This window comes from Sapajus apella, unplaced genomic scaffold (assembly GCF_009761245.1).
Source record: "Sapajus apella isolate SASKATOON/1434 unplaced genomic scaffold, GSC_monkey_1.0 scaffold38, whole genome shotgun sequence".
NCBI lineage: Eukaryota > Metazoa > Chordata > Mammalia > Primates > Cebidae > Sapajus > Sapajus apella.
The window spans coordinates 17623552-17639198 of record NW_022436978.1 but is presented as its reverse complement, the minus strand read 5'-3'; the positions used below and the strand labels follow the sequence as shown (position 1 = coordinate 17639198).

At 40.6% G+C, this 15647-nt stretch overlaps 1 protein-coding gene and 1 long non-coding RNA gene across 10 annotated transcripts in view; one reads left to right on the top strand and one right to left on the bottom strand.

The window, feature by feature from the left end:
* YEATS2 (YEATS domain containing 2) overlaps nucleotides 1-15647 on the top strand; it is a 101471-nt gene that overhangs the window by 65335 nt on the left and 20489 nt on the right. For 8 of the 9 annotated variants that reach the window (XM_032298454.1, XM_032298458.1, XM_032298460.1 and 5 more), the window contains 4 exons: nucleotides 1719-1924; nucleotides 3336-3494; nucleotides 10668-10844; nucleotides 14081-14264. In XM_032298454.1, coding sequence (XP_032154345.1) covers nucleotides 1719-1924; nucleotides 3336-3494; nucleotides 10668-10844; nucleotides 14081-14264 — 726 coding nt within the window. The remainder of the gene's footprint in view (nucleotides 1-1718; nucleotides 1925-3335; nucleotides 3495-10667; nucleotides 10845-14080; nucleotides 14265-15647) is intronic. The other variant, XM_032298459.1, reaches the window with a different exon arrangement.
* LOC116564959 overlaps nucleotides 6717-15647 on the bottom strand; it is a 25563-nt gene continuing 16632 nt past the window's right edge. The window contains exon 3 of the long non-coding RNA XR_004275172.1: nucleotides 6717-6728. This is a non-coding gene — a long non-coding RNA (uncharacterized LOC116564959). The remainder of the gene's footprint in view (nucleotides 6729-15647) is intronic.

Genomic DNA, 15647 nt, shown 5'->3' with positions numbered 1-15647 from the left:
TTCAGGAAGCATTTCTGTAACTGTGTTGGGTGGTATAATGGTAGCATTTGCCCAAATGGATTTAACAGAAGTGATAATTTAACCAGAAGTGGGTTTGCTCATCAGAGTTTGGGGTTAGGGATGAATCACACGGGAGAGAGATGGCTCGTGAGGCTGTTGAGAGAAAGCTGTCTGCGTGCACAGTGAATGAAATGGTGTCTGAAAACTCAATCTGGTGATACCTGAGGGAAGAGCCATCTACTTATAGAAGCTGGAAGTCTATTTTGGGGGACAGGCTGGCAGAGGATTGGAATCACATGTGTCTGTTTGGCTTCACTTAGATCAGGAGTCCCCAACCCACGGGCCACACAGCAGGAGGTGAGCGGTGGGCAAGGGAGGAGCATCGCTGCCTGAGCTGCGCCTCCCATCAGATCATGGCAGCATTAGATTCTCATAGGGACATGAACCCTGTTGTGAGCTGCACACTCCTTGCTCTTTATGAGAATCTAGTGCCTGATGATCTGAGGTGGAACCGTTTCATCCTAAAACCACCCCTCACCACCTGCCCCCAGTTCATGGAAAAATTGTCTTCCATGAAACTGGTCCCTGATGCCACAAAGCTTGGGGCCAGCTGGTTTGGATGTATTCCTTACGTCTAGGTTTGGAGACGGAAAGAGAAATGTAGATTCTAAGGTGTGCCTGTCTTAGAGCCCCGTGGAAATGAGGTAGTTAATCTACAGTTACAGAAACTTTTGCTTTGACAGAGAGAGAAAAACAATATAGGCAGTCTTGAAAAGGATAAGATATAAGGAAATTATTCCCTTCTGAATTAGAAATAGAAGAGTACAGCAGTCAGAGTCATTAGAAGTTGACCACCCTTGCCAAAATGCAATGTGTCAGCTAATCGTCCTTGTGTTCATTGACTGTGATGGGTCGTTTCCATGCTCACTTTGGTTATTTTTTCCTCATACCTACGCAGTGATATGTCCAAAAGTTAAACATGTAAGAAAAGGACGATGTAAATATTTCAAAAGTCATCCAGTGAGCTACTTAGATTCTTGTGATATCCTTGGGATGAAAATAAACAGCAGGAAGGAAGCTTTTCCAGTAATCACTGGAATGAAGGTAGAGAAGGAAATTGGAAGTTAATATTTGTTGAGTGAATATTCATAGTCCGTAGTTCATTTGCATTATCTCACTAAAAGAGAAGTAAAAAGAATTGAAGGTTTTGAGGTGGAATTTGAAAGGCAAAGAAGAATGGGGTCCTGGAGTCATTGTAAATGAAGGAAACTCTTCATTTTTCCCAAGACAGGAGACCGCATCAAGCACTGTAAAGTTATGCTAAATTCCAGCAAGTCAGTGACATCGAATGCGATGCCCAAAAGTTGGGAAGCACCTACCTGAACACATTTAAGAGTTGATTAAAACACATGTCTAGAAAATGTCAGTAGCAAGCCCTCTTGATCTCCCATGACCATGTCAAAATATCTTCATTGTACTCAGAGCCAAAATACAGTCAGCTGCCATTCCATTGAAAGGAAACAGATTTTGATCTAAAATCTAGGAAGTTCTCCTCACTCTTTTCGCAGGATAGGTAGATTACAGAAAAGGAGGAGGAAAATGAGAAAGGAGAAGTAATGACACGAAAAGGGAAACATTTCTCTGGGCTCGTTTGTTTTTTCTGTTAAAACTTTACTGGATACTTTTTATGATGTTGCTGTCATTCATTGTATTTTTAGATCTCCAGTCTGGCTCAACTGCCAGTGCAGGAAGTGGTACCGGAGGAGGAGGAGGAGGTGGAGGCGGTGGCAGTGGTGGAGGCAGCAGTGGAGGAGGAGGAGGAGGAGCAGGAGGAGCAGGAGGAGGAACTCAGGGCACCACCGGCCCTGGAGGAATAGCTCAGCACCTGACCTACACATCTTACATCCTCAAGCAAACTCCCCAGGTCTGGTTATCTGTAACTGATATTTTAAATCATTTAGCTGTTTGATAATGACACTTAATTATAATTGATTTACCTTTACAGCTCTGGGATCAGGGTTCAATACTAACACTTTAGCCATGTTATCTATATTTATGTCTTGGCCAGGTGTGGTAGCTCATTCCTATAATCCTAGCACTTTGAGAGGCTGAGGCGGGTGGATCGATTGAGCCCAGGAGTTTGAGACCATCCTGGGCAAGATGGCGAAACCCCATCTCTACTAAAAACACCAAAATTAGCTGGGTGTGGTGGTGTGGGTCTGTAGTCCCAGCTACTCAGAAGGCTGACATGGGAGGATTGCTTGAACCCAGGAGGTGGATGCTGCAGTGAGCCAAGATTGCGCCACTGTACGTCAGCCTAGGTGACAGAATAAGAATCTCAAAAAAAATAAAAAATCTGTATCTTTTTTTGCTTGCTTTGAGAGAAGAGGAAATAGAGGTTGAGAAAGACTTTAGTAACTTACCCAGCATCTTCCTGCTAAGCTAATGGTAGAATTTGGGTTTAAGCCAGGTGCGGTGGCTCACACCTGCATTCCCAGCACTTTGGGAGGCCGAGGTGGGCGGATCACCTGAGGTTAGGAGTTCCAGACCAGCCTGGCCAACATGGTGAAATCCTGTCTACTAAAAATACAAAAATCAGCTGGGCATGGTGCTTTGCACCTGTAATCTGAGCTAGTCGGGAGGCTGAGGCAGGACAATCACTTGAACCTGGGAGGTGGAGGTTGCAGTGAGCTGAGATCGATCCATGGCACTCTAGCCTGGGCAACAGAGTGAGACACTGTCTCAAAAAAAAAAAAAAAGAAGAATTTGGGTTTAAACCCTGATCTTCCTGCCTTAAAGAAATATTTCTACTATGCTAATTGCCTCCCATATCCATGAGGTAATAAACAGTATTCATTTACAGTTGAAAAGTTGCCCATAGAAGGGAGTGATAAGGAGGCAGCATCAAGTCGTAATATTTAGAGTTAGGTTAGATTTGATGAGGAACGAATTTCCACCTTCTCTCCTCTTGTCACTGAAGTCTTGGCTCTTTTCTAAGGAAAGTAATAGAATTTTGGTTCCGGATGTTCTTACTGAGAAAGGTAGATAGTTATCAGTCTGAATGATTAAATCCAGCTTTGAGGACTAAATTGCAAAACTAGTTTCCAGCAGGCTGCTCTGTAACCATGGCGCAAAGTTTGAGAAGTGGGGAGAACTATTAGAAGAGACTTAGAGCACAACTATTCTTTTGGATTATTTTGCGTTCATTGCAGAATTAAAGGGGAGAGCGTTGTCACTTGTAACATGGAATGTTATATGTGATTTAAGGGATCAGAACAGTGCATTTGAATTTAAGAAATTACTGGTTAGTTCTTTATATTTTCTTTCTCACTTAGGGCACATTTTTAGTTGGCCAGCCATCACCCCAGACTTCTGGAAAACAACTCACCACTGGGTCAGTGGTCCAAGGCACACTAGGAGTTAGCACATCTTCTGCACAAGGACAACAAACGCTGAAAGTCATCTCTGGACAGAAAACCACGTTGTTTACACAGGTAAATACACCCATGCACACGCCCCAAATACATGGTGATTGTGGCATTTATTTACATATTTACATGTAGTTTCTCTCTTTTCACAAGGAAATTAAGGTTGCATAAGAAAATGAACAATAAGGCCGGCCATGGTGGCTCACGCCTGTAATCCCAGCATTTTGAGAGGCTGAGGTGGGCGGATTGCCTGAGGTCATGAGTTCAAGACCAGCCTGGCTAATTCGGTGAAACCCTGTCTCTACTAAAAATACAAAAAAATTAGCCGGGTGTGGTGGCACATGCCTGTAGTCCCAGCTACTTGGGATGCTAAGGCAGGAGAATTACTTCAACCCGAGAGACAGAGGTTGCAGTGAGCAAAGATCATGCCAATGCAGCAGTGGCTCATTGAAGCCTGTAATCCCAGCACTTTGGCAGGCTGAGGCGGGCGGATCACCTGAGGTTGGGAGTTCAAGACCAGTCTGACCAACATGGAGAAATTCCGTCTCTACTAAAAATTTAAAATTAGCCAGGTGTGGTGGCACGCACCTGTAATCTCAGCTACTTGTGAGGCTGAGGCAGGAGAATTGCTTGAGCCTGGGAGATGGAGATTGTGGTGAGCCGAGGTTGTGTCATTGCACTCCAGCCAGGGCAACAAGAGCAAAACTCCATTTTTAAAAAAAAAAAACAAACAAAAAAAAAACCCAGCAAAATACCAAATTATATAGAAAAACAAAAATCTTGAGGTTTGGGAAAATATAAGTAGAATGAGAAAATTAAGGCCACAGGGGTTATTCTGATATGCAAACAGTTAAGATAGCTTGCACAGTTAATAAAATCTAGGTATAAATTCAATATCAAAGGCAAAATGAGAAGCATGGTCAGCTTTAAAGTCACACTATTGGTGAGAGTGAAAAAACATGTATTCTTTAAAAGAAACAAAGCTTTCTTGACACTTTGTTGTAAAAATTTCTCCAGAGGGACTTCACATAGAAGATCCAGAATGGGCCAGTTTAAGCTGCAGTCTCCAGACAGTGAGTGCTACAGTGGGCTTGGTTTACATTTCTATAGTACTCTTTAGCATAAGCCAAATAATGACAAGGAATTTTAACTGGGTGAGGGATACCATCATCATTTATAGGAGGATCCTATACCTAGATCTTCAGAACATACAAATGTGAAACAAACAAAAGCACAGAAGGATATATGCGTGTAACATGATACCATTCATCAAAAATAATGTATTTTCTCTGCCTGTATGTAGATCAGAATGTGGAATGAATATTAGATTTTTGTCAAAGGCTTTTTCTGTCTTTTCTTTTTTAGTTTGTTAATATGGTGAATTGCATTGATGGACTGATGGATGTTTCAAATGTTAAACCAGCCATACATTCCTGGGAGAAAGCCCACTTGGTTGTCATATATTATCCTTTATTAATATGTTATTGGATTTAATTTGTTAAAATTCTTTAGAATTTTTGCAAGGGATATTAGTCAGTTTTCTTAGTAATTGCTATCTGGTTTGGTATCAGGGTAATACTGGCCTCATAAAATGAAGTGGAAGCTTTTCCTTCCTTTCTCTATATTGGAGGAAATTGTTGGTACTATTTCTTAACTGTTTAGTTGAATATACCAGTAAAAGCCATATTGGCCTGGAGTTTTCCTAATTGAGAAAGTTTTTATACTACAGTTTAAAACTACAGTTTCAGTTTATTTACCAGATATGGGACTGTTAAGTTTGTTTTTCTTTCCTTTTCTTTTTTGTTGAGATGGAGTCTTGTTCTGTGCCAGGCTGTGGGCAGTGGCACGATTTCAGCCCACTGCATCCTCTGCCTCCTGGGTTCAAGTGATTCTTCTGCCTCATCTTCCCGAGTAGCTGGGATTACAGGTGCCCACCACCATGCTTGGCTAATTTTTGTATTTTTAGTAGAGACGGGGTTTCACCATGTTGGCCAGGCTGGTCTCGAGCTCCTAACCTCAGGTGATCCACCCACCTCAGCTTCCCAAAATTCTAGGATTATAGGCATAAGCCACCACACCCAGCCCCTGTTTTCATTCTTGCTTTTGGTATTGATGTGTCTTTTCTTTGTATTGATCAGTCTAACTCTAGAGGTTTATCAATTGTATTGATCTTTTTGGATTACCAGCATTTGGTGTCCTAATTTCCTTTTTGTCAGATGGATGTCCTTACCCATGTCAAGTAGATCCAAGGCCCACACTTCACTGTAGGCAGTTCTTTTAAATCGCCCTCAGATTTCATACTTGCTTGTGTTGCAGCTGGGGCCCAGGTGAGACAGTTACTATTGCCCCTCCCTCCTTGCGGGGACTGGCTGTCTTTCATCTCCAGGTTATTTGGTTACTTTGAGATTTCAGCCCTCAAATATGTTTCAGAAAAATCAGATTTTGTAGTGTGTCCAGCCTTTTCTTGTTAGGGTTGGAGCAACATGCTTTACAGCCTTCTGTTTCCTACGTGGAAGCAAAAGTCCCTGACCAACGGATTTTAACTTGACAGAGAAAACTTTATTTATTTTTATTTTTTTGTTTTTTTACTTTTCCGACTTGAGATTTAACAGAGAAAACTTTAAATTGTGGTGGTTTCAGGTTGCATAATACAACTAAACTTGAAGAAGCATCCACTTGTTTAGCTTTAGCGTAGCATCGGAGAAACATAACAACAGTATTTGAAAGAGCTGTTAAAATACTCTTCCCTTTTCCAGCTACATATGTGTGTGTATCTCAAACCAACACAGCAAGCTCCACAGGAAGGAGGAGGCGGGGGCGCAGGGCCTGGAGAGCGCTGGGAGCTGAACAGAACTGGCTGCTCTTGCTGCAGCGCCCAACACGCCACCCTTCTGGTTGCCTCGAGCTTCTGCCATCTCCAGATGTGGCCCATATCTCTAGCGTTTTTTCCACACTCTGTGGTAGATGCTTCCAGCATGTCCCGCATAAGGCTTTTATCACTTGGTGAGGCTTTCTTCTGCAGCCTCTTGTCTGTTTTTCATAGTTTCTTGTCCAGTATTGGGGTCTTCAACTATTTTTTGAACACAACCAGTAGAATACATTTATTTATTTGTGTCTTTTCTAGTTTTTCGGATTTGGTGCTGGGAGGAGTATTGCTGTCCACTGTGAAGATAAAATGGCACAAATGTTTATGCAGTGAACTCTGCGGCAGCAAAATACCTGAAGTGCAAAGACTTAGGCATATGAGGAGAATTTGATAAAACTACAGTCACAGAGAAGAATTTTAACATGTGCATTTAGCTAATCAAATGGATAAATCTTTTTGTATTTTAAAGGATTTGTGTTGGAATAACACTACTAACAGGCTTAATTCTGTATCATTGAAACAGCGAATACACATTTTGCTTGTATCTCTATGGAACATTAACAAATTTCTTGGCCACAAAGAGAATCTCTTAGCATATTTCAAAAGTAGCATTCAATGTGCTTCATTCTGTTACTCAATAAAGTCGAATCAATAACAATTACCAAAAAACTTTAAAATACTTTTCTAAATTCTTGGATCAAAAAAATCCAAATAAATTATGGATGATTTAGCTGTTAATACAAATGACAATTTTATTAGGGTTCTCCAGAGAAACAGAACAAATAGAACACATATATATATTTAGAGGAAATTTTTTACGGGAATTGGCTCATGTGATTCTGGAGACCAAGGAGTTCCACATTGTGCTGTTAGCAGGCTGAGGATCAGGAAAGCTAGTGGTGGATTCAGTCTGATTGCAAAGGCCTGAGAACCGGCAGGGATGGGAGTGAGGGGCACACCGGTGTTAAGTTCTGGAGTCTGAAGGCCCAAGAACCAGGAGCTCTGATGTCTAAGGGCAGGAGAAGATTGTTGTCTCAGCTTCAGAAGAGAGAGAGAGAGAGAGAATTCGCCCATTGTCCGCCTTTTTGTTCTATTCAGGTCCTTGACAGATTGGATGATATCTGCCCACGTTGGTGAGGGTAGATCTTCTTTACTCTGTCTACTGATTCAAATGCTGGTTTCTTCCAGAAATAATATTTTATCAGGTATCTGGGCATCCCTCAGCCCACTCAAGTTGACATAAAATTAACCATCACAGCAGTACTTCATATTAAAACCTATGGAAACAACCCAAATCATGCTCAAGAAAATTCAAAGCTTTAAATGCTTTTTCCTTTTAGCCCCGCATCCTTTAAGATATAAAATAATACATAGATTGTAAGTGTGCTTTTCGGTGAGTTTTGACAAATTTGTGTATTCATGCAATCAGTATCACAATAAAGATACAGGATAGTTTTATCACTCTTAAAACATTCCATGGGGTAGGCACCGTGGCTCCTGCCTGTAATCCCAGTACTTTGCAGGGCTGAGGCAGGAGGATCACTTGAGCACAGGAATTTGAGGCCAGCCTGGGTGACATAGGTAGACCTTGTCTCTACCCAAAAAAAAAAAAAAAAAAAGGCTGGGCATGGTGGTAGATGCCTGTGGTTCTAGCCATTTGGGAGGCTGAGGTGGAAGGAAGGCTTGAGCCTGGGAAGTTGAGGCTACTGTGAGCCATGCTCTCTGCTCTCCAGCCTCTGCTCTCCAGCCTGGGTGATAGAGCAACACTGTGTCTTTAAAGAAAAAAAAATTATTTTCCTATCACTGTTTCTCTTTCTTTCACCTTAGATTAGCTTTTGTCTTTCTTGAACTTCATATCAGTGGAATTATATAGTATGTAGTCTTTTATGTCTAGCTTCTGTTGAATAAGGTTTTGAGATTTATCCGTATGTATAATAGTTTATTTTTTTATTCTTGAGATTTTCTATTTTTGTTTGTTTTTATTGTTGTGTGTGTTGTTTTTTGTTTTTGTGGATTTTTTGAGACAGTTTTTTTGTTGTTGTTATTGCCCAGCCTGGAGTGCAATGGCATGATCTCAGCTCACTGCAGCCTCCACCTCCCAAGTTCAAGCAATTGTCCTGCCTCAGCCTCCCAGGTAGCTGGGATTACAGGCACCTGTCACCACACCCAGCTAATGTCTATATTTTTAGTAGAGATGGCGTTTCACTATGTTGGCCAGACTGGTTTTGAACTCTTGACTTCAGGTGATCCACCTGCCTCAGCCTCCCAAAGTTCTAGGATTTCAGGTGTGAGCCACTGCGCCCAGCCAGAGTTACTCTGTTTTTGTTCCATGACTCCACTTTCCTGTTGATGGATGTTTGGATTATTTCCGTTTGTTTGTTTTTTTGCTGTCGTGAATAAAACTGCTGTAAACGTTCTTAGACAGATCTTTTTGTGCAGAACAGCCTGATCATAGGGTAGATATATGTTCATTAGAAACTGACAAATGGTTTAGTAAAATAGTTGTCCTGTTTGACTCTCCCAAAGTAATATGAAGAAGTTCCATTTACTCTATATCCTCACCAACACGGAGGATTGTCATTCTTCTTCATATTAGCTGTTGTTGTCAGTGCAAAGTCATACCTTGTTGTGGTTATTATTCGCATAAAGCTCCAGTGCAAATTATGCCGTGGCTATTTCTTGTGGAATCTAGTCATAACTTCTTCAGATACTGCTAGCTGTGTGACCCTGGTAAAGTCACTGAGCTTAAATTAATCTCTTGGTCGCTAAGACATGAGTAAAATTCACTAATCTAACAGTGAAAATAGTGACTTATGATGATATAAGATATGTACGCGTGCTTTCCGTTCTTCCTGGCACATAGTAAGATCTCAGAAACTGATAAATGGTGTGGAGTGCATTAATTTGTGACACTGAGCAGTCATTTAGACCAGATTTCAGCAAAGTATGGCCAAGGCTTCCCGGTTTTGTTGTTGCTGCTCTTTGTTTTTTATAATTTCAGCTTTTTTTTTTTTTTTTTTTTTTTAAGATTCAGGGGAGTACATGTGTAGGTTTGTTACATGGGTACATTGCATGTTGCTCAGGTTTGGGGCATGATTGATCTTGTCACCCAGGGAGTGAGCATAGTACCCAATAGTTTTTAACCCTTCCCTCTCTGCCCCATCTAATATTCCCCCATCTCTTAACTGTGGCCATCTTTGTGTCCACATGTACCCAGTGGTTAGCTCCCACTTATAAGTGAGAATATGTAGCATTTGGTTTTCTGTGCTGCATTAATTCACTTAGGATAATGGCCTCCAGTTGCATCTGCATTGCCTCAAAATAAATGATTTCTTACATTTCATGGCCGTGTAGTATCCTGTGGTATATGCAGTACACCATTGAAGGGTACCTAGGTTGATTCTATGTCTTTGCTACTGTGAGTAGTGCAGTGATGGACATAGGAGTGCATGCCTCTTTTTGATAGAATGATTTATTTTCTTTTGGATATATACACATGGGTTGCTGAATCATATGGTAGTTCTGTTTCAAGTTTTTGTTTTGATTTTGAGACAGGGTTTCATTCTGTCATCCAGGCTGGAGTGCAGCAGCCTCAACCCTGTCTCTAAAAAAATTAAAAAGGCCGGGCATGGTGGCTCATACCTGTAAGCCCACCACTCGGGGAGGCTGAGGTGGGCGGATCACCTGAGGTTGGGAGTTCAAAACCAGCCTGACCAACATGGAGAAACCTCATCTCTACTAAAAATACAAAATTAGCCAGGCATGGTGGTGCATGCCTGTAATCCCAGCTACTTGGGAGGCTGAGGCAGTAGAATTTCTTGAATCTGGGAAGCGGAGGTTGTGGTGAGCCAGGATCGCACCATTGCACTCCACCCTGGGAAACAAGAGTAAAACTCCATCTCAAAAAATAAAATAAAAAATAGGTAATTTGTAAATGGTTCTCCAGTTCTAAAATGCTAAGCTTGTATCTAATTTGGAAGACCATTAACTTACCCCTTTAAATCTGGTCCTGCCTAGGGTTGATTTTCATGTTTAGAGATTATGCGTACATTGTAATCAATTAAGAGCACATTGTAATCAATTATTTTGAAAACAACTGACCTATTACCTTTGAAGACACTGCTGTCAAATAGTAACTTGCAAATGCATTTATTTACTTGTTCTGTGTTAGGAATGAAGGGATATTTACAGGTGAAAGGTCATAAAATTTAGAGCTTGTTAGAAAGGTACATAAACACCTCGTGTAGGTTCGATTGGTAAGACTTTCTTGGATATTCTGCAGTTCTTGGGGCGTATCTCAACTGTCAATAAGGAGTGAGTTATGCCCATTATCCAAGGCAGCGTTATTCCTTCTGCTCTTTTTGTTTCTGCAGGCAACCCATGGAGGACAGGCATCTCTAATGAAAATATCCGACAGCACCTTGAAGACTGTGCCAGCCACCTCGCAGCTCTCAAAGCCCGGAACCACAATGCTGAGAGTAGCTGGAGGGGTCATCACCACTGCCACTTCCCCGGCCGTGGCCCTCTCAGCAAACGGTCCTGCACAACAGGTGAGAAGTAGCATATCAGTAGAGAATCCTAATGAAACATCTAAGTGCTATAAATACAAGGAAGATTCAGCAGGCACACCAGTGGACCTTTTAAAAAAACTGAACTATTGCTTTAAAAAACAGAAGTAAATATTCACATACCATCAAAGCCCTCATTTTGTAGTCTACAGTTCAGTAATGTTTGTTAATATTCACATGGCTGTGCAACTGTCATCATCATCTAATCCCAGAACATTTTAGCATCCAAGAAGGAAGCCCAGTACCCACCTTTCCTGTAGTTCTAGGTGACTGCTGACCTACTTTCTCTCTCTGGATTTGCCTATTTCAGACATTTTATATAAAGGGAATCATATAACATGGCCTTTTGGATCTGCTTCTGTTGCTTACCGTTACTTTTCAGAGTTCATCCATGTTGTGGCTTACATCAATACTTTTTCCTTTTCATGGCTGGATCATACTCAGTTTGATGGATATACCGTATTTTGTTTATCCATTCATCAGTTGATGGGCGCTTGGATTATTTTCTACTTTTTGACTATTGTAAATAATGCTGTGGTGAATATTTGTGTACACGTTTCTGTATAAACACGTTTTGATTTCTCTTGGCTGTATACCTAGGAATGGAGTAGCTGGATTATATGGCAGCTCTTTTTAACATTTTGGGGAACTGACGAACTGTTTTCCCAAGTGTGTAGATTGTTTTAGATTCCCACCAGCAATAGATGAGGGTTCCAGTTTTTCCACAAACTCACCCAAACTTGTTCTTCTCCAGTTTTTTTAAACTTACAGCTATTGTAGTGGGTGTAAAGTAATATTTCATTGTGATTTTCATTTGCAGTTCCCTGATAGTTAATGATATTGAGCATCTTTTTATATATTTATTGGCTATTTGTGTATCTTTTATCTGTTTACATCCTTTGCCCATTTTTTAGTTGGTTGTCTTTTAATCATTGAGGTGTAGGAGTACTTTATATATTCTAGGTGTGTCTCCTACCAGATTTGCAAAAATTTTCTCACTCTCTGAGCTGTGCTTTCACTTTCCTGATAGTATTGAATCACAAAAGTTTTTAATTTTGTTTTTCATTCCTTTTTAAAATTTTTAAATGATTACTGGTACATAATCAATGTAGATATTTACAGGGTACATGTGATGTTCTGATGCAGACATACAATATGTAATAATCACATCAGGGTAATTGAGATATCCACTTCAAGCATTTATTATTATTTTTTAACCAATTCTCTCTTAGTTACTATAAAATATACAAGAAATTAGTGCGAATTTTGGTCATCCTGTTGTGCTATCAAATCCTAGATCTTACTCATCTGTTCTAACTATATTTTTGTACCCATTAACCAACCCCACTCCCTCCCCGCCTGTGCTACCCTTCCCACCTTCTGTTAACCACCATTCTTCTGTCTTCATGAGTTCAGTTGTTTTAATTGTTAGCTCCCACACATGAGTAAGAACGTGTGAAATTTCTCTTTCTGTGCCTGGCTTATTTCACATAACATAATGTCCTCCAGTTCTATCCATGTTGCAAATGACAGGATTTCATTTTTTCTTATGGCTGAATAATATTGCATTATGTATATGTACCACATTTTCTTTATCCATTCATCTGTTGGTGGACACTTAGGTTGATTCCAAATGTTGGCTGTTGTGAATAGTGCTGCAGTGAACATGGGCATGCAGAAATTATGTACTGATTTCCTTTCTTTGGGGTATATACTTAGCAATGGGATATGGATCATATGATAGTTCTGTTTTTAGTTTTTGAGGAACCTGTATACTGTTCTCTATAGTGGTTGTACTAACTTACATTCCCACCAACAGTGTTCGAGGGTTCCCTCTTCTCCACATCCCCGCCAGCCTGTCTTTTGGATGAAAGCCATTTTAACTGGGGTGGGATGATTTCTCGTAGTTTTGATTTACGTTTCTCTGACAATTAATGATGTTGAGCATGTTTTTATATAACTGTTGGGCCAATTATGTGTCTTCTTTTGAGAAATATCTGTTCAGATCTTTTGCCCATTTTCAAATGAGATTATTTGGCTTTTTTCTATAGCGTTGTTTGAGCTTGTTATATATTTTGATTATTAAGCCTTGTCAGATGTGTATGTAGTTTGCCAGTATTTCCTCCCATTCTGTGGGTGGTCTGTTTGTTGATTGTTTTCTTTGCTGTGCAGACGCTTTTTAACTTGATGTGTTCCTATTTATTCCGTTTTTGTTTTGGTTGCTGTGCTTTTGAGGAATTAAGAAATCTTAGCCCAGACCAATGTCCTGGAGAGTTCCCCTGATGTTTTCTTGTAGTAGTTTCATAGTTTGGTATCTTAGATTTAAGTCTTTCATCCATTTTGATTTGATTTGTGTGCATGGTGAGAGCCCGGGGTCTGGTTTCATCCCTCTGCATAAAGATGTCCAGTTTTCCCAGCACAAGTATTTAATTTTATAAAGTCCCGATTTACCTGTTTTTCTTTTATTGCTTATTCTTTTGATGCCACATCTGAGAAACCATTGCCTCATTCAAAACCACAAAATTCAAGCCTATGTTTTCTTCTAAGAGTTTTATACATTTAGCCCTTATATTTAGGTCTCAGATTCATTTCTAGTTAATTTCTGTACATGGTGTGAGATGGACACCAAACTTTTCTTTTTTAATGTAAATATCCCAATGGGCCTAGCAACATTTGTTGAAAAACCATCTCTCAATTGCCTTGGAAGCCCACGGGCTTGAATGATGTGACCTGACCTCTCAAGCGTCATCTCCTTCAGCTGCTGCTTTTCCTTCTGTGCCTCTTCACTCGTCAGACCATTCTGCTCTGCAGTTCCTTGAACATGCAGTGTTCTTTCGTGCCCCACCAACTTTCTGCATACTGTCTTCTGCCAAGAAGCACTAAAGTTCACTTTTAGTCCGTGTGTATGTTCTGAGAATATATCCTCCTAGTTTTTTGGTGATGCAGTTGCCTCTTATAAAGGGATATTATAGGTGGTGATTTTTAAAAATGTGATCACTCTGTGATACCTCCTTGTTTTAAATTGTTAAAACTATCTTGTTCCACAAAATGTAAAAGTATAGGAACCATTGAACTAGAGAAGTAATATTTCGTAAATGGCATGGCACTTAATAAATAGTCACAGATAATATTTACTGTGTGTGCTGTGTGGCAGTCGCCGTTCTTGGTCATTAACCCTGCTTTCTTCCTGTGTTGTTTCTGGCCCCATGGGTGAGCAGTCTGAGGGAATGGCTCCCATGTCTTCATCTACTGTCAGTTCTGTGACGAAAACTTCTGGGCAACCACAAGTGTGTGTGAGCCAGGCCACCATGGGGACCTGCAAGGTTGCCACCCCCACCGTCGTCAGCACCACGTCCCTCGTGTCCACACCAAACCCCATATCTGGGAAAGCCACAGTGTCAGGTGAGTTGCATTGTGGTATTTCTTTTTCTTCTCTCTCATAGAGCTAGAATATTTTCAGAAGGTTGGTTGGTTTGTTTGAGACAGGTCTTTCTCTGGGGCGCTCGAGCTAGAGTGCAATACCATGACCTCAACTGACCGCAACCTCTGCCTTCCAGGCTCAAGCCATCCTCCCGCCTCAGCCTCTTTAGTATCTGGGACCACAGGTGTGTGCCACCGCACCCAGCTAATTTTTTATGTTTTTGGTAGAGATGGGGTTTCATCATGTTTCCCAGGCTGGTCTTGAACTCCTGAGCTCAAACAATCCACCTGCCTTGGCCTCCCAAAGTGCTGGGATTAAAGGTGTGAGCCACTGTGCCCAGCTATTTTTGGAAGGTCTTAAGCAATATTTTGTATGGCAAATTGTTAAAAATAGTTAACCCAGCAGCATTTTCTGAACCTCTACCTTTTATATAAATTATTTTTGTTGCAAAATCTACGTATCATATTTTGTCTAAGACTTTGCATTATCATTTAAAAGTTACTATTTGAATTTTTGAATTTTATAATAAAGCCCTAGCCATGCAGAACCCTATTGGGTATTTTAGCTGTTTTTATAATGTAATTTTGTGGAGAGCTAAGAGTTTGCTTTCCTTAAAGTACTAATTTCTTTTTTTCCATAATCAATTTTGAATAGAATTCACTATAAAACATATACCTTTTTTTGCTTTCATAAACAGAGTATATAAAATATGTCTTAGCCTTGATGACTCTAGGTCATGATCTTTCACATTAGTTGTTACCTTGGCCAGTGTCTGAGTGGTAGGCTAGTGATCCGGTAGGAGAGGTGGTGTCTTTGTGCGTGCGCTGGAGGGCCTCAGAAAAGTGTGCCTTGTACTCTGAGTAACAGAGAGCACGCGTCCTGAGACCAGATTGCCTTAGTGGAAGTGATTTGCTTCAGTTTCTCCGCTGTAAACGAGATTGATGATAATACCTACTTTATAAGGTTGAGAGGTTTAAATGCATTAGTAATATGTGGGTGCTTAGAATACTGTGATGTGTATGGCCATTATATAAACAATTTCCACTGCCATTATCATGTGTCATCATTTTTGTTGTTGCTCCATAATCCTTTATCTGCAATCCTAAAATCCCAAAAGCTGTAAAAACCAAAGATTTTATTTTATTTTTTTAAATTTTACTTTAAGTTCTGAGATACATGTGCAGAATGTGCAGGTTTGTTACCTAGGTATACATGTGCCATGGTGGTTTGCTGCACCTATCATCCCATTACCTAGGTTTTAAGCCTTGCATGCATTAGGCATTTGTCCTAATGCTCTCTCTCCCCTTGCACCCTACTCCCCGACAGGCCCCCCAGTGTGTGATGTTCCCCTCCCTGTGTCCCAC